Source organism: Montipora foliosa, chromosome 13, assembly GCF_036669935.1.
Source record: "Montipora foliosa isolate CH-2021 chromosome 13, ASM3666993v2, whole genome shotgun sequence".
Taxonomy (NCBI): Eukaryota; Metazoa; Cnidaria; class Anthozoa; order Scleractinia; family Acroporidae; genus Montipora; species Montipora foliosa.
This window is the reverse complement of record NC_090881.1, coordinates 29,404,001-29,429,000: the sequence shown is the minus strand read 5'-3', so window position 1 is coordinate 29,429,000 and position 25,000 is coordinate 29,404,001. Positions and strand designations below refer to the sequence as shown.

Genomic DNA, 25,000 nt, shown 5'->3' with positions numbered 1-25,000 from the left:
AACCAGTAACATTATAACGAATGCACTGAAGAGTCAGCCATCTTACTTATGTAACCTTCATGTGTATTATTTCCTCAGAATATTCCTGACCGACTTAATTCTCAAGAAGCTTCAGTGAAGTATCAAGAACTGCGGCGGGCTAAGTATTCGAAAGTTAGACGTCAAAATATCATTTGTCACAAGTGACTGTTCTTTTCAGTTCAGATCGTGAACTCAGCAGTAAATGACAACAGAGTTGTTTTGTTTTCATTTTAATATAATTAACCTGTTTCTTGGCGCGAAACAAAAAAAATTGGCGGACAAGGAGAACTCGGGTGGAACAAATTTCTTCACGTTCTAAACACGAGGTTGTCAGGAACTAATGATTTTTCAAGTCATGAAATTCTTGAACCGAGAATATTTCTCCGAAGGATTGCCGAGTAAATTTTTGCTTGACTTTGCCACTATTTAAGAAGATTAAAGACGTTCATATCATAGGCTTAAGGAGGCCGAGTTACAATGAAGGCTGTCAAATACAAAAGGAGCTTTACCTCCAAAACCTTTTACAAATAAGGACAACAAAAGCACTATAACGCAGCAAGAAAATTGGGCGAAATCGTAGTCTGTTGCATTCGAGAATAAATAATCAACAAGTGACAATAGAATGATATCGAATGTGCTCTCTCTTGTCACTGGCAGAATAAACAGCCGACAGCGGGAAATAGTTTCTAACTATCTATAATGAAGTACCACACTTCCTAACTGATCCACTAGACAATAAAACGCCTCCAAAGTAACTGTCACTCGAAAGATTATCTTCGAGACGGTTGCTAGAAGCCTGGTTCGCGCTATCCGTTGGTTAAGAGGTGTCAAAACCAAAAGGTTTCCATGGTATTTAATGCCAGTTAGCGATAACCGTGCTTCGAGCAACCCGCGCTAGAAGTGAGATGTATATAATTCCTTCAAAACGGTGAAAGTTCTCGGTTCACTTGAATTCCTTTTATATATAATAGTTGCTGTGGGGAACTACTTTATCCAACATCATATATCGAAACTTCTTATAGGACCATACAATGTTCAAACGACAGTAAAGTTAACATTCCACTGATCATGTCCGTTTTTAAAATTGCAGACGTAGTTCCTCCTTTTCCTTGCACACTGACCACGTTTGTGCCCCAAGCGCGCGCGCGACATTCGAGAGTATCTGTGTATAATATCAAAGAGCTAATTTGTTGTGACCCGAGAACGGAATAAACTTTCGCTCCTTTAAAAGCATGACTGATCAGTTTTAAGTTTTCGTTTTCAGGAAATTCACAACTGTTCACAATCACTCGATTGAGGCCGGTTTATGCGGTGCGATTTGCACTACAACAGATTTTTAAAATCGTACCGATTTTCATTTCCATGACTGAATCGGACGTTCATCGGCTGTCAAAATACATGCAAGATTTGCGCTCCTTACCGTGTAAACCTGCCCTTTACTGAACAAGATCAGCAGTTGATGAGACGGCAAACGAAAATAAACAGTGACAATTGCGGTGCAAACCCGCCTCCCATTTCCACAAAAAGAGCACATCATTTCCCATCTACCAGTGTTTTTTGTGCATTAAGTTATGACATCGACTTGATTTTCCGGTTATGAATTTGTGGCCAGTGACCAAGCCCTTCACCTCTTAATCGCCTATTTATTGCTTCCTAGATTTCAGTAAAGAAGTTACCGTGACGCTTAATAAATAACTTCAAACTGCTTCTGAGTCGATGGTTCCTTTTTGTTTTTTGCATCAAGAAATGAGTTAATTGAGACTTTTCCACCAAATTTTAAATGCACCGATATCCCGTCGAACCGTGCAGGTTGGCGTGAAATTGTCTGCCTCTATTTTTTCGAAGATGCTGATTGAAGCAAGGAAGAAACAGTACCCCCGGTATTCCGATGTCTCCATGGTCCAGGCTTTGCCTTCTCTACTGTACATATTAAGCAAAGGACCGGTACGACGATCAAATATTAACGTTATTTCTAGTTGGTATTCGCTCTTATTCTAAGAAAAAAAATAATGAAATAATCTGGCATTAGGTGGGAGAGCTTTGTACTGATGGCCGCACAAAGAACTCGTCGTGATCATGACACATTACTGGATAAAAGCAGGAATACGACTCGTGGGCAAATTTGACGCAGGTTGTAACGAAAAATTGTGTTAAGCACATTGGCAAGTAGACAGTGAACTATTAGTTATGTCTTAAGCTGGCTCATTCCATGATCAGGACATGACCCACTTGTTATTCATAAAGTTAGGTATACAAACATATTTTTAATGGCGTCGACTAGGGTGAAAAACGGACTGAGTGCAATTAAATGCGAAAGATTTATAATCCGTAAAATCTACTTGACAGATAATTGTCTCCAAATACCCCCCAAAGGAACCACATGTCAGCTGAGTCTTGCGAAAAGTGCAGGAGGACCGCCCGTGCCACCGAAGGCCCGTTCGAGTAAAATTGAAGGCAATGTTAAATCAAAGGCGATCGTTTACTGTTCTTATTTGAGAAAGTATGACATCGAAGCGTCAGGTGCTACTGTTGTGAAGAGCACTGGGCTCAAAAAGGTATTACAAATACTATGTTTGCTTTTAAGAAACATTATATTCGACAATTTATCAGTACCCACACTTATTTTCGACATAAGCATGACATACGTTTTAAGGCAGAGAGTTCATAAAATTAACAGAGGAGGAATAGAATTTAGACTTGTCAAAAAGTAACACTGAAATGGTCCTAGTATTCACAAACTTTATATTTAGCAACTGAATTGCACAGAGGGTATTGTGATGCAAGCAATCATGGATATGCAAGAAAGCATTCATTCTTGAATGTCTTTACCCATATATCTGTTCAAAGAGTCATATTTATCGTGTTAACATACCTTTGTGACGAGGCCGCGAACGTAATGACTTCCCGCGTCAAATACTGCAAGCTTAGATTGTGCGAGGCCGTATCTAATGAGCGCATGGGCATTCAAGATAACTCATTCTTTCATACTCTCACCCGCAATCCTCGTTAATAATTATCATTTTTATCCAAAAGCTTTAAATTATTTTCTTCTCGTAGCGTTCTTTTGTTTGGTGTGTTATGAGTATTTCGAAGGACTTGTTTGTTGACGTTATCATAATTTATGATAATGCTTGTGGACAAAAACCGATACAATAATTATGCTCTTTCATTCCCGCTACTAATTTTTTGCAGTTTAAATTAAAGCAGTAAACCGGCAACAATTACAGTAATTGCCTTAACTTACATAAAAGAGTAATTCACCGTCTGTAGAAATATATAATATGCAAACTTGCAGGATAAAATATGAGAATAACAGGGTTCTTTTCAAGAAACAACAATTCCCGAGTTAATTACAATTTCCTTAAGGTACTTGTTTTATCAGATATCGAGATAACATTCACAAATAAACTGATCTAGCAAAAGATAACTAAATAAAGTATTCTGGGACAAACTGAACAACAATGAACATAGTAACTACCTAATTAAGACTACAAATGGTTTTTAAACCAGATCATAAAGGGAGTGGAGGTTTTACTGGGAGTCTGGGTAAGTGCAAGTCCTACTGTAACTCAGTTATGACAGTTATGGACACTGGTCTCCAGTCAAGTAAGACTAATTCACCCGCTTCAGTTGTCAAAACTTCTGTCAATGTCATCACTAAACTGTCCCTCAGTTCTCAAGACTACACTCACCTGGACAATCATGTTATGACTGCTGTGTTGTTTCAGCTAAAATTATGTAAGTACAGTAGTTTTTATATTGTATCGGTTCACTTACCGAAAACTAGTTATAATAGACAGAAACAAAACCAGCTTATATTGGTAGGAGAACAGACAATGCCGACAAGACCTTAACACTGAGCCAGCTTTTATCTGAAATGTTTAAGTTTTCTTTTTTATGGTTCGTAACGAGAAAATGTTTACATGTCCATATAAACATGGCTTGTTGCATTTATAACATCTCTCAGTTCAACTTCTGACAAAGGTACTTTCATCATTTCATGGGCTCAGGGGCGCGATTTTTAACGCGGTTCTCATCAGTGACTTATCTCCGAGGTAACACTGTATTTTATCATGTTAATCTACGAAAATTGACCACCACCATCTTCAAAACCCATGGGATGTAAGCACAAATAAAAAAGTAGGGTGTCATAATGACAAAGTATTTTCGTCATTCTGAACAGATACCCAAGGACCAATAGCGTTCAGTAAAACCCGGCAGAACGATAATGGTCAACAATTGCTAATTATCTTGCTTCATGGAAGAAAACACGCCATTTGTCTCTCTTGAAAATTTAAAAGGACTACTGGATGCATCAAAATAAGAGATAACGCTATGCGAACAAAATTTTAACGAGCACATGAAAGCAACGGATGCGCGCGCTTAAGTGATAAAACCACTCAGAGCAGCTGCGTAGTAATGTTTAATTAACTTCTATAAAGAATCTACTCCTGCCGTTAATGAAGGAAGCTGAAGAAACTTTACTTTCTCCTTAAGTTTTGCACCGAAGAATTGCCTTTGGCAGGATACGTCTCTACCTCAACAGTAGCAGAAAATTAAAAATTTAATAACAAAGGTTTATATAAAGTCTGTTTTTCTTTCTCTGGCAACGTACTTAAATCAGTCAGCTCAACTGCTAAAGAATGACGTCGTTCTGTCAGGTTGAGCAAATGCAATCTCAATGCCAGAGGTTGGATTATTTTACAGACCAGTGCAGTATTTCAAGGAGTAATAAGTCGGTGCTGCCAGAATCTGAGAGGGTAAAATAACGTGGAAAGCATATCATATTTCGTGGGTGAGATTTTCGTTATTTATTTGGGCAAAGTTAACGGTTGGTCCGTTTTTTTTATGTGGAATATTCAGTCTTATCACTGTTTATTTATCTCGGTTGAGGAAATTCTCTCCATTATCATGTAACTGGAACAAATCTTATTTTTACCATCGAAAGAATACATGAAATGTTCATATATTTGCACCGTCCGCGACCAAATCTTATTTTTGTCGCTTTAATGTATGTGGTCAAGTTTTGAGTTTTTCTCTGACATAGTCATAAACTGGATTGCTAAAAAAAACTGAGGAACCTTGCCAAAAGTGAGAAAATGGTATTCTGCTGGATAAGATGCATTTTAGTTCACATTGAATTCTTTGTAAGTGTTTTTAACAACATGAATTGCGTATTTGCTGAACCACTAATATTCCAATATCAATAACATTATGCTTTACATTTCATCGATTTCAGTAGGTAAAGAATCCGTTTCAATTTGGATCAAAAACAGTCTAAATGTGAATTTGACTGTGAGGTTTTAATTAAATTTGGAGGTATCCAATTTCGTCTATTTGCATTGAGCTCTAGTTGTTCCGCGGTATTATTTTTCTTTGTATGATTAGTTCAGTTACCGTACCACTCCATTCAAACTCCGTCAAGCCGCTTGCTTCAGCGATGATTCGGGCTGAACTAACACCTGGCCATTGTCGTCATTGTCATCCCGTATCCGTTTGCCGGCAGAGTGGACAGAATTAGAATGATTCTCGAAAACTACACCAAATTTCCGTTCTATTCCACAGATCACAAACAAAAATCTCGAAATTTTTCTATGTTCTGTTATTTGATTGATAAGTAGATTCCAGTGAAATGATCTGCTTTTACAAACTGGGCAAAAATTCCTCATGGCATAATTAGAATATGATCATGAAATCACCCCCTCAATGGGAGAGAGAGTAACAAAGTAATCGTATGACTGAAAAAAAAAAACTCATAACCCTTCTAAGGCACTGGGAAACAAAGCTTGTCTCGTTTTTAAAATTAAACGTTGGACAAATTATTTACTTTCTTTGTTCTACTGGTATGGCTGTCTTCTTCGTAAATTTAAAAAAAACAATTTGCAAGATAAAAATTGATTGACTGGAGCGATTTTCGTAACAACTTAATTCCATATATGGTTTATTTCAGGTAATGTGACCATGCTCTGCGTTTAAGGAATGTCGAAATATTTCGAACTGATCTTGGTTGACATCATACTTTTCTCAAGTGGTTATCTTTCGATAGCCACTTGCTCCAGTCAATGTCGCACAAGTTTCTCAAACAAACATCACGTGCTAGTGGGTCATGTGATACAGACCTTGAAAAGCACAACTTTTGAGAAATGTACATTTTCGTGCGAGATGGATTCTCGTTGCTTCAGCGTCAATTACTTTGCATGGCACAAAACTTGTGAACTGAACAACGCGTCCTCAGATTCGTCCCCAGACCACTTGGTCCCAAGGAAGGGAGCATTATCCATGGATATGGTGATTCGGAAACATCGCACCTGTGCAAGCATGCGCTGTGAGAATGGAGGAACGTGCGTTCCTAGTCCCAGAGAGCATTGCAAGTGTTTTTTGGGATTCAGTGGATTTCGATGTGAAAGTACGTACATTTTTTGTTCTCTGCTAAGAAGGCGTTTTGGGTTCACACATTTCATTCTCTCAAAACAAAACAGAATAAACCAATATTAATTATTTCTTGTTGGAATCGAGTTTTTATTTTACAGGAGTGCTCTAATTGGAAAAAAAAAATATTGGTGACAAAACATCTTGAATTCACCATTAGCCTAGCCCAGTAAACGATCAAATATTTCATTCGAACATCGTTTTGAAAGTTTACCCGCCATTCTCTATGCATATATAATATAATTTCGTTAGAGTAATACATACTACTCTAATTTCGTTTATTAATAGAATCCCGCGTTTGATCTTGATGAAGCACTGATTACTTATTGCTGCCAATGTTACGAGGCAGCCATTCTAATCGTTTTCATTAGAGAAGCACGGATTTTTGTATTTCTGGACGACTGCGTTGTGCTGACAGGACATGTATTAAGCAGCGTTGATTTGCATGGCATGCGATCCGTTTTGATACCTCTCGGCAGCATTCCACTCATTGATGGTAATTACTAGTTTATTTATTATTCTTGCTTTGTGGGTGAAATTTGACCCAAACCAATCGACAGTATTGGGCAAGAAAAAAACGTGAAGCACAAACAATCAAAAACGGAATTTGAAATTCACATACAATTATCTCTTTGGGTCAGAGGGAGTTAAACGTCTATGTCATGCAGATGAGGCCTAACAACACTGAAACAGCTGTCAATGGCGCTCACTGACAAGGTGATGTGGCTGTACGCATGGGTAATATACCGGCCAGACAGCGAGGTCAGGAGTATGCGCAATGCTTACTAGTTGTATGTACACTTGTCTTGTTTTCCTTCAGTTCTGCAAGGGGCTCTTGGAATGGAAAGTGGAGCCATCCCCAATAACAATATCTCAGCTGTTTCTGAAAAGCCAGGGTATAATGCTTCGAAAGGACGTCTCCATGGCTCCGAATGTTGGATGGCCGCAGAAAATAACCGAAATCAGTACATTACCGTTTCATTTACAAGCGAGAAAACTGTGAATGTCATCGCGACACAGGGAGCACCAAACGACGAGTGCTGGGTTACTTCTTACCGCATTCAGTGGTGGTGGTCTGATGGGTCTCTTCATTCGGACTCAACGGTAAAAATGCTAAAATTTTCGTAAGTTTACAGTAGACTTGACTCGATTCTGACATATTGTTGTTTTAGTCTTGCCAATTGATTATTTTCATTCTTGAGAAAGCCATAACTGTAACGCCAATGTTCAACTGTCCCTGTAGTCCAAGAAAAGACAAATATTTTCTCTCTCTCTCTCTCTCTCTCTCTCTCTCTCTCTCTCTCTCTCTCTCTCTCTCTCTCTCTCTCTCTCTCTCTCTCTCACACTTTCTTTCCTAAAGCAGTTGACTGACGAATGAGTGACCATGGCCCTTGTATAAGATAACCGTAGCTTTCGTGCCATTTGACGAATAGAAGCGTCTAAAATGCCCTTAACATGAGCACACAAGTTAAAGGAAAACTGAGGACTGATATTAATGATTTTTGCCGATATTATCACGTGTACTTTTTTATTCTCTACGGACAGGCATATCAGGCAAACCAGGACAAGAATACAGTGGTTTATAACACGTTAACATCTCCAATTAAAGCTAAGCTGGTACGCATCTTTCCTCTAAACTGGCACTCTTGTATAGCAATGAGGCTAGAGCTTTACGGCTACTAACTATTCCCGTTCAAAGGCAAGAGGGCAGATAGGAGACGAACAGCTGAATTTTCGACAAAGTAAGAAAGCAGTTACCAACTAGTCGAACTGAATTGTGCGCCCACTTTTTCCATATAACTCGCGAGTTTGTCAATTCACCTTGTAGAATTCGCGGAGGACAGGAAAGAAGTAGGCCCACTTGTTTACTGGTATCATTTGTATCTATTATGTTTTACCCTTATGACTTAAAAAACCCAAATGACCAATGCTGAGACCGAGGCGCCTTGAAGAAGGAAAGCATAAAAGCTGATGAAGTGCACCTCGGATTAGGAAAGTACGAGATGCGCAGAGTTCTGGGATTATTTTGACAACCCAGCGGGACCATAATAATTTTTCTTGTTAATCTTTACATTTCTCAATAACGGCAGCTTGTTCTTCGTTCCCTTCAATATTTTGAGGAAATTTCTGTGTTAATTGTGGGTCGAGAGTTTTACCGTTTTAGACGCGCATTTCTGAATTCCTTTTGCTGGGTCTCTGCCTCTGCTAGGCTCGATTACCAGCCGCTGTTTCGGGAAATGAGCCAGCGCTCACTCCCGAAATCTCGGCTGGACGCGTGAGGTGAGCCATTGTTAATCTCCGCCAATCAGAAACTCGCCTGCACAAATCCGTCTGGCATAAATTATATGTTTTGGCTGCGAAGGTATTCTTTGACCCGGCCTGTTCGAGGTTTACAGTGCTTTAAGGTATGAAACATCCAAGATTGCGACAACGAAAAGCGTTCGAGAAGCTGGACAATGGGAATTGTGTCGTTTTCTACCGCCTGAGTTCGCAAACTTCACTGGTTTTCCAGATGGCGCCAAGGTCAAAATACGGCTTTCAAATCCATTGCTATTGCAATTTTCTCCTCATACTTCGTTAATGTAAGAGCAAGTAAAATTCCTCAAGATCAATTGAAAGTACTGCTGAGTTTATTGCTGGCAAAACGAGGGGGCCGACGAGGTCGACTGTACGGTGGCCCACAAGGGACATGCTGCATACTAAAGATATCGCTACAAATTTTAAAAAGTAGCAACAAATGAAAAAAGAAATGCAATACGAATTAAAATAGTTGTTGAAAATTAACAAAACTTGCTGCAAATAAATAAAAACGATAGTTGCTGCAAATACATAAAAAGTAGAGTTGCTGCAAATATTATTAAAAGTTGCTGCAAATAAATAAAAAGTAGAGTTGCTGCAAATTATTAGAAGTTGCTGCAAATTATTAAAAGTTGCTGCAAATAATTAAAAGTTGCTGCAAATAAATAAAACCTAGTTGCTGCAAATAAATAAAAACTATAGTTGCTGCAAATTATTAAAATGTGCTGCAAATAAATAAAAACTATAGCTGCTGCAAATTATCAAAAGTTGCTGCCAACAAAAAGTAAAAACGTCTGCGCGCGCATGACTTGGGAAGGACTGGCACTATGATAAATCACACAAATGCCAAACATGGCGGCTCTGAGGTGAAAAGCATGAGAGAGATCTGTCTTCGAGCTTTCAAACATGTTTTGTAGCACCTGTAGCGTAAAAGTTCTATCTAGCGAAGCCAAGTTTTGCTACTCTTGGGGCCGAGAGTTGGACGTCCAGGCATCAGCTGATGAGTTAATAACCGAAATGTTTCACCGCGGTTACCAGTACGATGTTATAGTTGCTCTACTGGAAAAAAAGGGCCACAAGATGCACCTGAGAACACCGAAAAGAAGACTAAGTGACCTTGGACTTAGGAGAAAAGGGCATGATGTCAACGAATCTGAAATTGAGTTACTTATCAGAAGAGAAGTCGAGGGTGCAGTATGCTACGCCGAATGTGACAAAATATCAAGTCCGCTAAAAATAAAACAAGTCACACCATTTATAATCAAGTTGCCAACAATTAGCATCAATTTGTTTGTTGACCAAATCAAATTCCTCGCAATTTATGTCACTTCTCTTGTTGTGCAATTCATGTATTCAAGGCCCGCGCATCGAATGTCAAGCTCGATAATTTCAATTCAAGATGCTTGTTTTATAAATCAAGAAGGGAGAGAATAGCTTTTGATCAATTCTATTTTCGAGGGGAACTGCACCAGTAATGGCGGGCAACCCGTTTATCGTCCCAATTGGGAGTTTAAGAAATTACAACTGCTACGGCAACGACAACACCAATAAACAGTAATATCACCTGTTTTAATATATGAGGCGGGCCAGTCCGGCTAGGCCCCCTTTGTCAAGATCTCGGCTCATGCCTGTTTTCATTTAGTAAAATTTCGGTTCGTTTATATCACAAGGCGGGCTGGCCCACTTGCGGAGATCCCGGTCTGAGCTACGGAGATCTCGGCAAGCCAGGCTGAAAAATTCTCATATAAACGGTCCAGCCCGGTTAGCTGGAATGAAAAATTCTCATGACGTGTGGGTTTCCTTGAAAACGTAGTCGGATTTGCATAATCCCAGAATTATTTTTGCATCTTTTGTTTTAAAATGCCATTCCGTACTTGCTAGCGCTAAAATGAACCTTTCGTCTCGAACGTCAAAGCAAGAAAATTCACCAGGTACCCCATGCGTGACTTTGACGGTTACAAGACACGTAAACAAATTCCTAAAATTCATCCCGGTAAACCTGGCTGAAATCGTCCATATAAACACTTCATCCCTTTTTACCAGGCCAGCCCGTCTAACAGGGCTGGCTCGCCTCTTATAAATTAAACAGGCCCTAAAAGAGGAAGAAATTATCATGCTGCACGTGCGGCACGCATTTTTGTAAGGCATTTCTCTCTCGTACTCATCAAAACAACAACGTGAAATGACCAATTTTCGGGTTTTGACGACAACATGGACAAGAAACAGTAAATCTTTTGTTCTTTCTCTTTTTTTCAAATCCGTTCGTACGATTCTGGTTATCGAATACTTCGCCTGTCTTATACAACATAAACAAGATTGAAACACCTTGAAACACTTAGCACTTAGGATAGCTCAAGCTAATAGTTTGAAGTAACGTCTTCGTCGCCGTAGCCTTCTTGGTTTCTTAAACTCCCTAATGTCTCCTGTTGTCAGTTTTTGTAGCCATAATTTTCTGGTCGATTATATTGGTTACTCAAACTGCTTGTTGTAGATGTGCTTCATTTTGCTGATCATTCGCAATTGGGTCTTTGAGCGAGTTACTCTTCACAACTTCGGGAACTGGGTGAAGTTATAGTGACATGCGAGGAACGAGTATTCCTGTGCTTGGGCTGAGTGAAAGATTCGCCTGTAGACCAAGATCCTCGATACTTTCAGTGGCCACTGTCTCGCTCAGATTTTTAATCATTTTGCCACAGGTGTTCAGTCCCCCTCGAAAATAGAATTGATCAAAAGCTATTCTCTCCCTTCTTGATTTATAAAACAAGCATCTTGAATTGAAATTATCGAGCTTGACATTCGATGCGCGGGCCTTGAATACATGAATTGCATAACAAGAGAAGTGACATAAATTGCGAGGAATTTGATTTGGTCAACAAACAAATTGATGCTAATTGTTGGCAACTTGATTATAAATGGTGTGACTTGTTTTATTTTTAGCGGACTTGATATTTTGTCACATTCGGCGTAGCATACTGCACCCTCGACTTCTCTTCTGATAAGTAACTCAATTTCAGATTCGTTGACATCATGCCCTTTTCTCCTAAGTCCAAGGTCACTTAGTCTTCTTTTCGGTGTTCTCAGGTGCATCTTGTGGCCCTTTTTTTCCAGTAGAGCAACTATAACATCGTACTGGTAACCGCGGTGAAACATTTCGGTTATTAACTCATCAGCTGATGCCTGGAAGTCCAACCCTCGGCCCCAAGAGTAGCAAAACTTGGCTTCGCTAGATAGAACTTTTACGCTACAGGTGCTACAAAACATGTTTGAAAGCTCGAAGACAGATCTCTCTCATGCTTTTCACCTCAGAGCCGCCATGTTTGGCATTTGTGTGATTTATCATAGTGCCAGTCCTTCCCAAGTCATGCGCGCGCAGACGTTTTTACTTTTTGTTTGCAGCAACTTTTGATAATTTGCAGCAGCTATAGTTTTTATTTATTTGCAGCACATTTTAATAATTTGCAGCAACTATAGTTTTTATTTATTTGCAGCAACTAGGTTTTATTTATTTGCAGCAACTTTTAATAATTTGCAGCAACTTTTAATAATTTGCAGCAACTCTACTTTTTATTTATTTGCAGCAACTTTTAATAATTTGCAGCAACTCTACTTTTTATGTATTTGCAGCAACTATCGTTTTTATTTATTTGCAGCAAGTTTTGTTAATTTTCAACAACTATTTTAATTCGTATTGCATTTCTTTTTTCATTTGTTGCTACTTTTTAAAATTTGTAGCGATATCTTTAGTATGCAGCATGTCCCTTGTGGGCCACCGTACGACTGAGAGCTAAAGCAGCCGAAGATTTCGTTGATGATTCGCCGGTTGAATTCAAACTCACATCGATCATTTAACCACAAACTCAAGCTCGTATCATCTGGAAACTTCGCACAGACGTTTTAAGCATTGTTATGTAATTTCTGTTTTCTTAAAATCAGTGTTTTTGGGATGTCTAATGCTATTTCCCCGCCACTATTAACTTCGCATAAATTATATTTTGAATTTACGTCACAGACACAATCTATTGCTCACGCGTCCAGCCGTCTCTTCTCGGGGAGGATACCCGAACTCGAGTGAGCGGCGGGAAATCGAGCCTAGGTCTCTGCCTGTACGGTCTTGAATAAGTTTTTAACAAAAGTTCGAGGAAAATGGTGTTAAATTTTAACTAAAAGATTGTTGAAATTATTTAAGAAAGTGTATCTTCTATTTATTTGTACGCTTTTTCCTAAAATCTACAGTTAATCGAAAAAGAAATTCCGAAAGTAAACAGTTAATCCGAAAGATCTACTCGTTTGTATAATATTTAATCTTATGTGTTCTGATTTGTAACTATGTACCCCAGCACGTTATCGGTAAACATGCTTACCGATAAGTACTTCCGATGTTTTTATGAGCACCTTTTCATAAACGCTCAGCAACGTTTTGCTGAGGCCTAGAATTGTTAAACAGCGTGGGATTCAAATTAACCGATCTGAGACCGAATCACGCGTCGTATCGTCCGTGTTGTATCATTGTTGTATTTTTTGGGGCCATGGTTTTAGTTTGGCCCCAAAACATTGTTCTCACGCCTTCCCTAATATTTCACAGCTGCGCCTCTGGTTCCCTTTCGAAAATCCGGTCAAACCTTAATGTTGGTGGCCTTCATTTTTGCCATCAAATATGACTTAAATGCAGGCGTTTAATGCATTACCAGAAACCCATAAGGGTTGAAACGTGTAACGGCCCCTTGTGTGCTGGGAAACAAGCTTCTGAATATTCGATTTGCTAAGTACCATATTTGGAACAACAAGAGAGAAACATTTAACCAATCAGTTCGCAAGAACACCGTGACGCAATACCACCAATGTTCTCGCGCGAAATTAACTGGAGCGAGGGGTTTCCAAATATGGTACTTAGCACTGAATCTCAGCACTGAAGCTGTGAACGCGCGTTACTCCTTTCAACCCGTTGGGTTTTTCGTATTACTGTTAAATTCCCTGAAGAAGTCTACGTAAACTAGACGAAATGTGTCGGAGACTAAACAAGTTTTACAGATACAGTTCGCAGAGTGCTGCTCACTAGTTTAGTTTTTTAAATTCATTTTGTATTGTACCGGCCTAAGGCATGTTCTTAAATGTGGCAAGTGTCTAACGTTTTGGATAACAACGAGACCGAAAACTGATGGGTTATGGACCTCTGCTGCTTAATTTCCTTCGAAAATAATTGACAGAGTGTACTCCTTGTGTGTCCTTTAGACCAAGGACAAAGTTGAAGAGCTAAACCTTTTTCAATACATATAAATCAGTTTGTCCTATCAGACAATAAATCCATCTCCCGACAAAATGAAGTTTGCTTTTCCTTCACTGTACCATCATTTCTTGTCATAAAGCCTCGGCTTTTCTCCGTCGAGAGTAGAGAACGAGGTTACTAATTTTTTTCCAGTAGTTCCAATGCAAGAACTGCGCAATAAATGAATACGTGGTTTTGCCCATTGAATACTGTACCAACAACCAGGTTACAATCATAACAGTAATGTGAGTCAATTTAATTTCAATCTTTGTTTAGGACGAGACCTTGTTTTCCTCTGTCAGGTGAGGTTTTCGGGGGGTGATGCATTCCAATATCAAAACCTCACTTGATGTCACATCCGTACAGTTCAATCCGCAAAGCTATTCTCCCGAAAAATGTTGTTGGAATTATACGGACTGCAGTGGCTTCAAAGGGATTTGCTATCTTGTTTGTTACCACGGCATTTTGGTTCTTATTGCCGGTGAAATTCTGAAAGTACAAGAGAAAATATCTTTGAATGTAACGTTAAAGGCACACCTTCAAACGACAGGCATTGCGTGCCTCGGAACAATTTTCATATATGAAAATTCCACCCGAATCCGAGATTCATCCAATTAGATCGCTGCGATAAGAAATACGAATTTCCATAACAAAAACAAACGGTCGAAAACCTGTCGGTTGAAGGTGGGCCTTTAAGCTATTCAGTTACAGTCTTCTCAGCTGTCTCCTATTGTAGTTGGGTGTATAAGGTGAGCAGCTCCAAGACTGGGGACGACAAACGTGCAGACGCATAAAAGCTCAAACTTAACACAGTAATTATGATGACTATCAAAGTGGTAGTAGATTTTTAATAGATTTGGGACTAGAACTCGAGCAAGCACTTTCTTGTCAATTTGTTTAGAAACTAGACATTTCTCCTTTCCGTGCTCACGGTGAGAACTGCCGGACAAATCGATTTGACCTCGGAAAGTATCGATCGAGAAATGATTGGGACCTATACGCAACAATGTAAGAAGTTACCTTTGAATCGCTGACATGTACACCGAAACGATAAAAAGCAACAATGACAATGTGGTTAGGCCTCCCAGACAGAATCTTTCTTCGGAATTGAGGGAGAACCATATCATATCATATCATATCATATATCTTTCTTTACCCTCGGATTTTAGAGTAGCTTGGTGTAGCTAATATCTCCGAGCATTTACCCTCCCAACCATGATACACAAAAGAAGACAGACCACAACACCGGGAACTACATGCCCTACCAATAGTATGAGCATTGAAAAAGTGACATGATATTCACCCAGGAAATTTCGTCTTACCACTAATTTGTTGCTTTCCATATATTGTTGGAGAGTCGAAGCTCCCTTTTTCTTGTACATGACGTAATATTCTTTCACCCAATAATGGTTTTTTCCGTTTCCTTGCGTGGCGATGTGTGTGATTCTTTTTACTTCCGGTTCGAAGTTTACTTGGAACCATTGTTTTTTGTAATCATCAATTGGAGTCCAGCTTCCCTCCTTGCTGTGAAGTCTCCCCCATACCTTTTTGCTGTCCGGATGCGTGGATGATACCTTTATCATGGTATCTTTGATTAGACCGTCTTCCATTCCAAGTGCTTTTGAACAAGCTATTTCGAAAATGCAACGCGAAAACAGTTCAGTCAATTGAAAGAGTTACACTATGAATAGCAAGAATCACACTAGGTGACACCGCCCTTATGTTGGTGCTTGTTTTGGAAGAATTCCCTAATTAGAAATAAGACTTAAGCCGACTTAAGCCCTGTGCAAATGGACGCACCATTGTTGGTCAACATTGTTCCACATTGTCGGGTGTTACATGTTGCGTCCGTTAATGCACACCCTGCTGCGTGTTGTTACGTGTTGTTTTACGAAGTTTGAAACTGGTCAAACTTTTAAGCTAACAACTCCCAACATTTCTTTTGTTCCGTGATCGCCGAAGAGTAGGACAACAATAGACCGAATGCATAAATGAATGAAGGGGTAGTTTCTAAAGAAACTGTGGTGCTGCTTCGGTGGTGAAGTAGTATACAAAAATTTGGTTTATCAACGGAGTTGATAATGTAAATTGGCCACCGTACAGAGATTCTAAAAGCTGACGTTTCGAGCGTTAGCCCTTCGTCAGAGCGAATCGAGGGATTATGGGTTACGTGTAGTTTTTATAGTAGAGTAGGAGCTACGCTATTGGTGGTAACATGGCAACGTGAAAAATAGGAATATATTAGTTAAATGAAAAGCGTTCGTTAATACCGTGAGGATTAAGGGTGCCGATTTGAAAGATGAATTTTTGTTCCAGATTCTTGCGGCTTTCCGTCGTACCTAGATGTAGGGAAAGGCCGCAGATAGCCATGTGTTTTTTGGAGTGGTTGGGCAGATTAAAATGGCGAGCGACTGGCTTAGATGCATCCTTGTCATTCTTCTCAACATCGCGAAGGTGTTCGCGGAATCGGTCACCTAGTCGTCTACCTGTCTCACCAATGTATAATTTATTGCATAACGTACAGGTTATGCAATAAATGACATTTGCGGAGGTACATGTGAAACGATCGGTGATCTTAACAGATCGCTTAGGTCCCGATATCTTGCTAGTGTTAACAATGAAAAGACAAGTTTTGCATCGTGAGCGCGCGCATTTGAAAGTGCCGGGTTGCTCGTTGGTTTTGAGCGCGCTTCTAACTAAAACGTTGCCTACGTTTTTGTCGCGTTTGAATGAAACAAGTGGAGGTTGCGAAAAGATTCTACCAGTCTCGGGATCATTTTGGAGTAATTTAAAATTACTAAGAATGATGCTTTTGACTGCGTGATTATGGGGATGGAAAGTGAGGGTGAATGGAATTCTGTCATTCTTGTCTTTCTGTGACGTTTGTAGTGACGACTGTCGATCAAATTGTTGGGCGCGATGATGGCCCGCTTTGACCACAGAGACAGGATAGCCACGTTTTTCGAAGAACTGGCACATCTCCTCTGATTTGCTGGAAAAATCGGAGTCATCACTACATAGACGTCGAAGTCTAAGAAATTGAGAATAAGGAATGGAGTTCTTGACATGTGATGGATGTGACGATGAATACAACAAATAACTGTGTGAATCAGTAGGTTTGTAGTTCACACTAGTACATAGCACTAGTGATCACCGATCACTAAGATCACCGATCGTTTCACATGTACCTCCGCAAATGTCATTTATTGCATAACCTGTACGTTATGCAATAAATTATACATTGGTGAGACAGGTAGACGACTAGGTGACCGATTCCGCGAACACCTTCGCGATGTTGAGAAGAATGACAAGGATGCATCTAAGCCAGTCGCTCGCCATTTTAATCTGCCCAACCACTCCAAAAAACACATGGCTATCTGCGGCCTTTCCCTACATCTAGGTACGACGGAAAGCCGCAAGAATCTGGAACAAAAATTCATCTTTCAAATCGGCACCCTTAATCCTCACGGTATTAACGAACGCTTTTCATTTAACTAATATATTCCTATTTTTCACGTTGCCATGTTACCACCAATAGCGTAGCTCCTACTCTACTATAAAAACTACACGTAACCCATAATCCCTCGATTCGCTCTGACGAAGGGCTAACGCTCGAAACGTCAGCTTTTAGAATCTCTGTACGGTGGCCAATTTACATTATCAACTCCGTTGATAAACCATATTTTCGAATGCATAAATGGCGACCAAAACAATATTCTTTTGTTTATGTGCTAATTAGCCTCACTAGCCTCTTTTGCATGGCCAAAATGCAAAAGAAAGGTTGCTTGAGAGCGAGGCTAATGAGTCTCATTAGCATAAACAAAAGAATACATTTTTGTCCGCCATTTATGCATTCTGTCAACGTTTCATCCGTTTGTATAGCTGTAGCCACGCACGCGCATTACATACGGTCTCCATGGAGATAGCAACGCATTCACATGTTGAAAACAAGATGACAGCCAAATTTTGTAAGTTTACAAAGTCTTATGGGTCGTATCCTTCACATAATAAACTGCACGTCCGTTTGCACTGATCTTTGCAGCGAATTTAAAATTACTGCCAGGTTGCGGTATACTTGGTTTTCACTCACGTGATCAACAGACATGTTTCTTTAACGAAAACAAAAGAAAACGTTTGCATAATATTTAAGTTCAATTCCCGGAGGATTGGGTCGGGACACCAACATGGCCTCCGTTTCTTTGTTTGGGGACACCAACGTGGCGGTCGTGACCTCAATATTAGAAATGTGAATTGAGGGTGGCTGTGTTTTTAATTTTTTCTCTATGATCTTTTAGAACTAGTGCAATACAAATATATAGATTAACTGAATAATATTGTTGACGGTAGCGAGACTCACAATCATTAAGGCTCGTTGTATTTCCTTCACAAACGCATCGTTGCACTGAGGATCCTGGGATAGGTACGCAAACCCCAATACAGTCTTGACTCGGCGTGTAGACACGAGACACCATCGTGAGATACAAGGCTCCTTCTGTTGGCTTTAAGTCACTGAGATTCCATTCAACGGTTTTGTCGTTCAAATCACACCTTTTTAACGTTGAATAATAGTTTATGCTGAAGCACTTTTCGGTGCGCTCGCAGGTTATTACACAAGATTCTAGTCCTTTCACTTCTACTGTAGAGATCACGTGTCCTGATAGCGCATGCTCGGGAACTGACCTGGCTACGCGGCAGGGATCATAGTGTCCAGAGGTTTTTTGCCAAAAAAGTATGCTCAGGAGAAGGAAAGAAGAGACTTTCAAAAGCGGGGGCATGAATTGTAAGCGTTCATCTCTCATGGACACAACTTCGCCTAAATGAACATTAATTAAAAGGATTAATAACACGTCAAAATAATTCATGACCAATCCCAATATAACCATACCAACCTTTTTCTCCCCAAGAGAGCTTAATTAGTTGCGTAAATGGAAAAGTTCCAGGTACTGTTAATTTTATTAGTCTATACCACAAAAGTGAATTGTGTTTTCCGCTCATTCTGATCGCTCGGACGTGAAAAGCAAGTGCAACCTCAGCAAACAGAGAAAACCAAAATGACTACAGGTTTCCCTTCGGTTACCGAGGAGCAACTTTTAGTGTGGTACATACTAAAACAATTATTCACGGCCTCAGTGTCGGCGAAACTGGGCGATGGCTGTTACCTCCACTTCGGCGGAGCCGGAATAATTCACATGCACGTAAGAAATAGTATTGAACGATGACGAAAATTTTAGATTATGTTGTGTTTGATTTCTTTTACGAACATTGACAAATTTTCTAGGTGACTTCTCGACGAGGTTTGAAACATACTTTTTTCACATCGTGGGTCAATAATATTGCACAGAAAACACAGATACTCTTTGCTTTCTTTAGGTGATTAACCGGCATCAGTCATCTATTTTCTTTTCTTGTCCATTAAAAAAATGTTTACAGTTTCGAATTCTGTGCATTAATTTGATTCTTGTCATCATAGAAATAAAGTTTATATTAAAATTCGGTTGTTTAGCGTTAAAACTCTCAAAAGCTTAAGGCCTGTTCATTGTAGAACGATTAAAGGTTATTATTTGAAAATAAAATTGCACATTGTGATAACTGTTTATTAAAATTGAATGTTCTATTGGCTATCGTCTGTAGATCTTTTAATTAATTTCCTTTACGTTTTTCAAACAATGAATACACAGTAAAACACATAGCAAATAAAGTTTGCTTTTAGTCCATGTGACAGGACATTAAAGAAAAGTCCACTTTTTTACATTTTCGTTATTACTTTAAGTGACAGAGAATATTTAGGTTCCCACAATATCTGCCACAAGAAAAAAAATCGTTAAAATTGCAATTATAATTCAAGAGCTCTTCAAAGATGAGATTGTTTTAGCGATGAGAATGATTAAGCCTTCCACATCTTAAAGGCGTGTAATTGACAAAAGAAAACAAGACTCTCGAACGTTTCCTGTTTAAAATTTGGTATTTCTAGACGAAGGAAAATGACAAAGATAAATGAAACGATGCAAAAAGGTATATGGATATATGCAAGTCACTATTCCAATTCAAACTGAATAATTACTGAGTTTTGGTGTAGTCCAAAAACGTGCGGTAAAAACTCGATTTGAAAAAACGTAGCTAGCAAAGTCACGTTTAGGTAAATGTTGGTGTTAATCCCTTTGGTCTTTGAAAATCCAAATGTGTTCAAAGTTTAGATGAAACGGTCCCTTCGGTGTTTTTACAAAATCAGCGTATTCATTTTAGATCGCTAATCTTTTTATTTTGCCTTAATATTTCGCTAAAGGCCGATCCAAAGAGTACTGAATAAAAACATGCAGAAGGGAGGTCTGTTTTACACTCTAAGGTGTTTGTAACCCGGTAAAAATGAACTTATCATGATCCCTCAACTGTATCGCAAGTGTAATTCAAAGGCAAAAAACAATCAACCATATCCAACTCTGTATAGAGTTCATCAGGGGTTCAGTGTTTCGGGGTCTTCATAAACTTGGTGATGGAAAGAGAAAAGAGGTTTTAAAATATCGACTTAATTCAATGCAAGCATGGCGATCACTAAATAAGCCTTACCTGTTTTGAAGTTTACAATCATTATGACACAATGTTCTTGCAAAAGAATACTGTTCTTTATATCGTTGATTAAATCTTGCGTGCGCAAGTAATCTCCCTTTGACAGGAGCCGCCTAGCACAGGTTAGCGCTTCCAGCAGTTAAGCGATCCATTCTGGTGAAGGACGACACTGTGACAGAACGTCATTCAGCTGGTCGACTTGTTTGCTTGTGTCACTAACATTTGTTCCAGCTGATTTTTACCGGAAAAACAATGCTCGTTTACAACTGCAAGAATCGGTCAATATTGACTTACAGTTCTGTCTGAGAAAGTAGTTGTGTCTTGACAGCCATCGTTCCAGAATTCTGTACATAAATAACTAGAATAACTAAAAAAAGACGTGTTAACGGTTTGACAACGTAAATCGACTGAAGGCCTGCCGTGTAGTCTTCTAATTGCCTCACCAAGGACCGAGATAAGCAACCATTCAATTAAACCAAAGAAAATAAAACTTGAACGAAGTCTTCATTTGAAACATTATGTCATTCAGTTCCAAATTCTGTCACCCAAGAGAGGAAAGGAATCTATAAATGCACAATAAAATATTGTGTTTTCTTAAAAGCGAGTTTTGTTTACAGGAAATGGGGAGCTGGAATAGTGGAAATGAAAATTTGGTGAGAAAGGAAATTCCCTCTTTTAATGTGTCAGCTGAACTGACTCGGCACTTAAATTGGGAATTCAACAAATTCCTCTTCACGGGTTTGAGACACAAGGTGACACTTACGAAGGATCCTATCCGGCATTAATAACGTGTGTCTGAAAGTTTCATAAAATGCGGCCAGTTAATTAATTAGTTTCCAAGAGACAGACAGTGAAGACTGGAAGAAGAGAGAGCCTGGGAACGGTGGCAAACTGAATAATACTAAGGGGGGAGGGAATACGAACCATCGAGAAGTCCATTCGCAGGTAAATGAGGCGAGATTGAAAATAACCGGATAATATGTCAAGTTATACGATTGAATCGTTGTTAGGAAAACCTTAGAAAGTTGAAAGCGTATTGGATGCGCTACAAAGCATCGTGTATCAGTGGTGATTGAGGCCAACAAAGAATATCTTTAGAGTTATAAGCTCTCAAACGCTAGCTGTTAAGAAGAAAGCGTTAATAGTTTTCTTGCATATGTACACATGTGTATGTGCGAGTTAAACTGTTCCTCTTAACCCAATGTTCCTCTGTTCCCATTATTCCTTTGTTCCTTCTTTCCTTCTGTTTCCCATGTACCTGCTGAGCAAAAACGTAAAGGACCTTTGTGCAAACAAGTTTGTATTGAAAGCTAGCTAGCACCTTGCCGACCGTGCCTTCATAAATCCAACTGGAGGAGGGATCACCGAAGAAAACCGATCCAGCGAGGAACGGATCTCCACCCCAGAGCTCGTCTCTTGACTGAGGGAGAGAAGAGCTCTAAGGAACCCTGAAACAATGTGTCTTTCAACACCGCAACTACTTGTCTGTATGTATTGTACCTTTGCTCCTGCTGACCTGCCGCACTCCCCTCCCCCCTGCCCTGTTTCTTCTGTGCCTGGGTACTCTCTCTCACTATGCCTGTCAGTTTTCCAACACTTCTCTGTTCCCTGTTTTTCTGCTGTTCTTCAGTTTGCCTGGAAAGATATGACGTCAGTCAGGTCGTCGTAAATTGGTTATGAGCCGACCTCAATGGAGCTATGTTTCATAAGGATTCTTTGACTTGGGCCATTTATGTTTCGATAAGAATAAAACACAAACAGCAGCTACAAACATTTGCTTGAACTGCATAACTTTTTATAAACTTAACGTTTGGTATGTTTTACAACATATATATCATCACAAGTGATTATTATTCGGTAACAGATAAATTTAAAATTCAAATATACCACTGAAACGCATTTTGAACTAACAAATTTGATTGACAACTAACGAATTTAATCAAATTCGTTAGTTCCCAATCCGTTTCGGTGGTATATTTGAATTTAAATTTATCTACAACCGAATAATAATCAATTCTGATGATGTATGTTGTAACATACGAAACGTTAAGTTTGTAAAAAGTTAGGCAGTTCAAGCAAATGTTTGTAGCCGCTGTTTGCGTTTTATTCCTATTGAAACAGTATAGAAAACTTACAGAAACCGGGACCACCTAGATAATTTACAGTAACCTATCCCACTGTCATTAAAGCGGTAACGAACAAGTTGCGATTTCATTGTTTGTACCGGATATTTGATTCGCTGGATCTGAAAATGTTGGAATCTATATTTTCAGCTGTGCCCTCTGATTGGTTTTCATCACCTGGGTGCCCTGGTTTCAGTGCGTGAACGCACTGTAATAGTTTGCGAATTCTCCCAACTCCTCCCAGTGTTTAGATGAGGCTATGGAAACACAGGAAAAAGTCCTCTATTGCTTTTTAAAAATATTTCTCAAAGATAATTCGAGAAATGAAGGAAAATGCTGGGTTTTTTTGCTTCAGGCTGAAACAGATTTTCTTGATACACCTTCATATTTCCTACCAGCCAGTCAAAACACGCATCTGACAACACATAACCAATCAAAATTCGCGTGATGTCACAGCCCTGTCACAGCCGTGTTTCCATACTCTCATCTAAACACAGCTATTGACTAATGAGAGTGTGCGTACTATCCAAATCATTTTTTAAAATAGGTACGCAATCCGTACATGTGTCTACTGGCCAATCGGTGCATGGAATTCAATGGCAGGAAGTTTACCAAATATGATTTGGATGACTCTTGATGACTTGTATCATTCTGTGTTGAGTTGTATAACAAAACACAATACAGTATCATTATTGCAGAGTAAATGTATTGATTGCCTAGCTAAAAATGTGATTCAAACTAAAACAATAAAGAGACTTAACTGATTAGAGTGTAATGAGAAGTGCTAGTTTTGAACCCCATATGAACCATGTGAGCGTTAACCCTACCAGCGGAAATGGGCCCATGCAAGGACAGAGAAAAACTCTGACCAGGGTGAGAATTGAACCCACGACCTTCGGGTTAGATCACCGCTGCTCTACCGACTGAGCTACAAGGTCAGACGGGAGCAGGATGTGGGACCTGAAGATTTTAAAGTCGTTTGTAAAAACGTAACCCTTCCTAAAACAATAAATAGCCCGTTGTGCTTAGGTCAAAATTCAAAGGACACTAAATGACAAAGTACATAATTTGATCAGTTTTGTTATGTTAAAACTGCTTAATGTTGACAAACACAGACAAATGGCGAACAGAGACAAAGAGGCAGAGACAAGAGGCAAACAGAGACAAATTTAATATTTCTTAAGATATTGAAAGTTGTTATGGCTTGTAAGGATTTCAAAATTGTTCTTGTAGCGTTGTGGAATAATAAATGCTAGACTTAGTAAACGTAAAGTGAAAACACAAGTTATTTGAAACCGTTGCAATAAAAATACGCGGAACAATAATGTTAATTACAAACTAATCTACTTGTCTTAATAAATAGCTTTTCAATGGCAACAAAGGCGATTATATAAAGACAAACAGAAAAATTTAATGTCACCTAATGAGGAGAAACTACAAGTTGATAGTGAACTAAATAGAAGGTTATACAAAAATTTGGTTTTATCAACGGAGTTGATAATGTAAATTGGCCACCGTACAGAGATTCTAAGAGCTGACGTTTCGAGCGTTAGCCCTTCGTCAGAGCGAATCGAGGGATTATGGGTTACGTGTAGTTTTTATAGTAGAGTAGGAGCTACGCTATTGGTGGTAACATGGCAACGTGAAAAATAGGAATATATTAGTTAAATGAAAAGCGTTCGTTAATACCGTGAGGATTAAGGATGCCGCCTTGAAAGATGAATTTTTGTTCCAGATTCTTGCGGCTTTCCGTAGTACCTAGATGTAGGGAAAGGCCGCAGATAGCCATGTGTTTTTTGGAGTAGTTAGGCAGATTAAAATGGCGAGCGACTGGCTTAGATGCATCCTTGTCATTCTTCTCAACATCGCGAAGGTGTTCGCGGAATCGGTCACCTAGTCGTCTACCTGTCTCACCAATGTATAATTTATTGCATAACGTGCAAGTTATACAATAAATGACATTTGCGGAGGTACATGTGAAACGATCGGTGATCTTAACAGATCGCTTAGGTCCCGATATCTTGCTAGTGTTAACAATGAAAAGACAAGTTTTGCATCGTGAGCGCGCGCATTTGAAAGTGTCGGGTTGCTCGAGCGCGCTTCTAACTAAAAAGTTGCCTACGTTTTTGTCGCGTTTGAATGAAATAAGTGGTGGTTGCGAAAAGATTCTACCAGTCTCGGGATCATTTTGGAGTAATTTAAAATTACTAAGAATGATGCTTTTGACTGTGTGATTATGGGGATGGAAAGTGAGGGTGAATGGAATTCTGTCATTCTTATCTTTTTGTGTCGTTTGTAGTGA

The 25,000-nt window shown here is 39.3% G+C and overlaps 3 protein-coding genes across 7 annotated transcripts in view; 1 reads left to right on the top strand and 2 right to left on the bottom strand.

The window, feature by feature from the left end:
• The window catches only part of LOC137983518 (retinoblastoma-like protein 2), a 23,345-nt gene extending 20,256 nt beyond the window's left edge, over positions 1–3,089 (bottom strand). Inside the window, exon 1 of one of the 3 annotated variants that reach the window (XM_068830675.1) lies at positions 2,894–3,089. The gene's annotated coding sequence lies outside the window, so the exon portion shown is untranslated. Of the gene's footprint in view, positions 127–1,441; positions 1,580–2,893 lie in introns of those variants that run through there. The other 2 variants (XM_068830677.1, XM_068830676.1) reach the window with 2 other exon arrangements.
• A 484-nt stretch (positions 3,090–3,573) lies between these two features.
• On the top strand, positions 3,574–9,203 carry LOC137982747 (EGF-like repeat and discoidin I-like domain-containing protein 3). 3 transcript variants are annotated; one of them, XM_068829894.1, is made up of 4 exons: positions 3,574–3,759; positions 5,972–6,427; positions 7,271–7,554; positions 7,996–9,203. In XM_068829894.1, the coding sequence occupies exons 2-4, from the start codon at positions 6,001–6,003 to the stop codon at positions 8,131–8,133; spliced, it is 849 nt and encodes a 282-aa protein (XP_068685995.1). In that variant the 5' UTR covers positions 3,574–3,759; positions 5,972–6,000; the 3' UTR covers positions 8,134–9,203. The 3 variants fall into 3 exon arrangements, with proteins under 3 accessions (XP_068685995.1, XP_068685994.1, XP_068685993.1); XM_068829893.1 differs by lacking the exon at positions 3,574–3,759 and adding an exon at positions 4,019–4,076; XM_068829892.1 differs by lacking the exon at positions 3,574–3,759 and adding an exon at positions 4,689–4,816 and having other exon boundaries at positions 7,996–9,201.
• LOC137982746 (neuropilin-1-like) lies at positions 9,016–20,703 on the bottom strand. The gene is made up of 5 exons (XM_068829891.1): positions 20,576–20,703; positions 18,369–18,824; positions 15,334–15,641; positions 12,519–14,500; positions 9,016–9,116 (listed from the first exon to the last, which is right to left on the bottom strand). The coding sequence occupies exons 1-4, from the start codon at positions 20,595–20,597 to the stop codon at positions 14,354–14,356; spliced, it is 933 nt and encodes a 310-aa protein (XP_068685992.1). The 5' UTR covers positions 20,598–20,703; the 3' UTR covers positions 9,016–9,116; positions 12,519–14,353.
• Between the last annotated feature and the right edge of the window lie 4,297 nt (positions 20,704–25,000).

Excerpts from the sequence above, each read along its gene's own strand:
- LOC137982747 (XM_068829894.1), top strand. The coding sequence starts at position 6,001 with ATGTCGAAATATTTCGAACTGATCTTGGTTGACATCATACTTTTCTCA. Across the intron at positions 6,428-7,270 it reads CAGTGGATTTCGATGTGAAA|TTCTGCAAGGGGCTCTTGGA; the intron begins GTACGTACATTT and ends GTTTTCCTTCAG. Across the intron at positions 7,555-7,995 it reads CTCTTCATTCGGACTCAACG|GCATATCAGGCAAACCAGGA; the intron begins GTAAAAATGCTA and ends CTCTACGGACAG.
- LOC137982746 (XM_068829891.1), bottom strand. The coding sequence starts at position 20,597 with ATGATTGTAAACTTCAAAACAG. Across the intron at positions 18,825-20,575 it reads GATTGTAAACTTCAAAACAG|GCGAAGTTGTGTCCATGAGA; the intron begins GTAAGGCTTATT and ends ATGTTCATTTAG. Across the intron at positions 14,501-15,333 it reads TGGAAAGCAACAAATTAGTG|AATTTCACCGGCAATAAGAA; the intron begins GTAAGACGAAAT and ends TTGTACTTTCAG.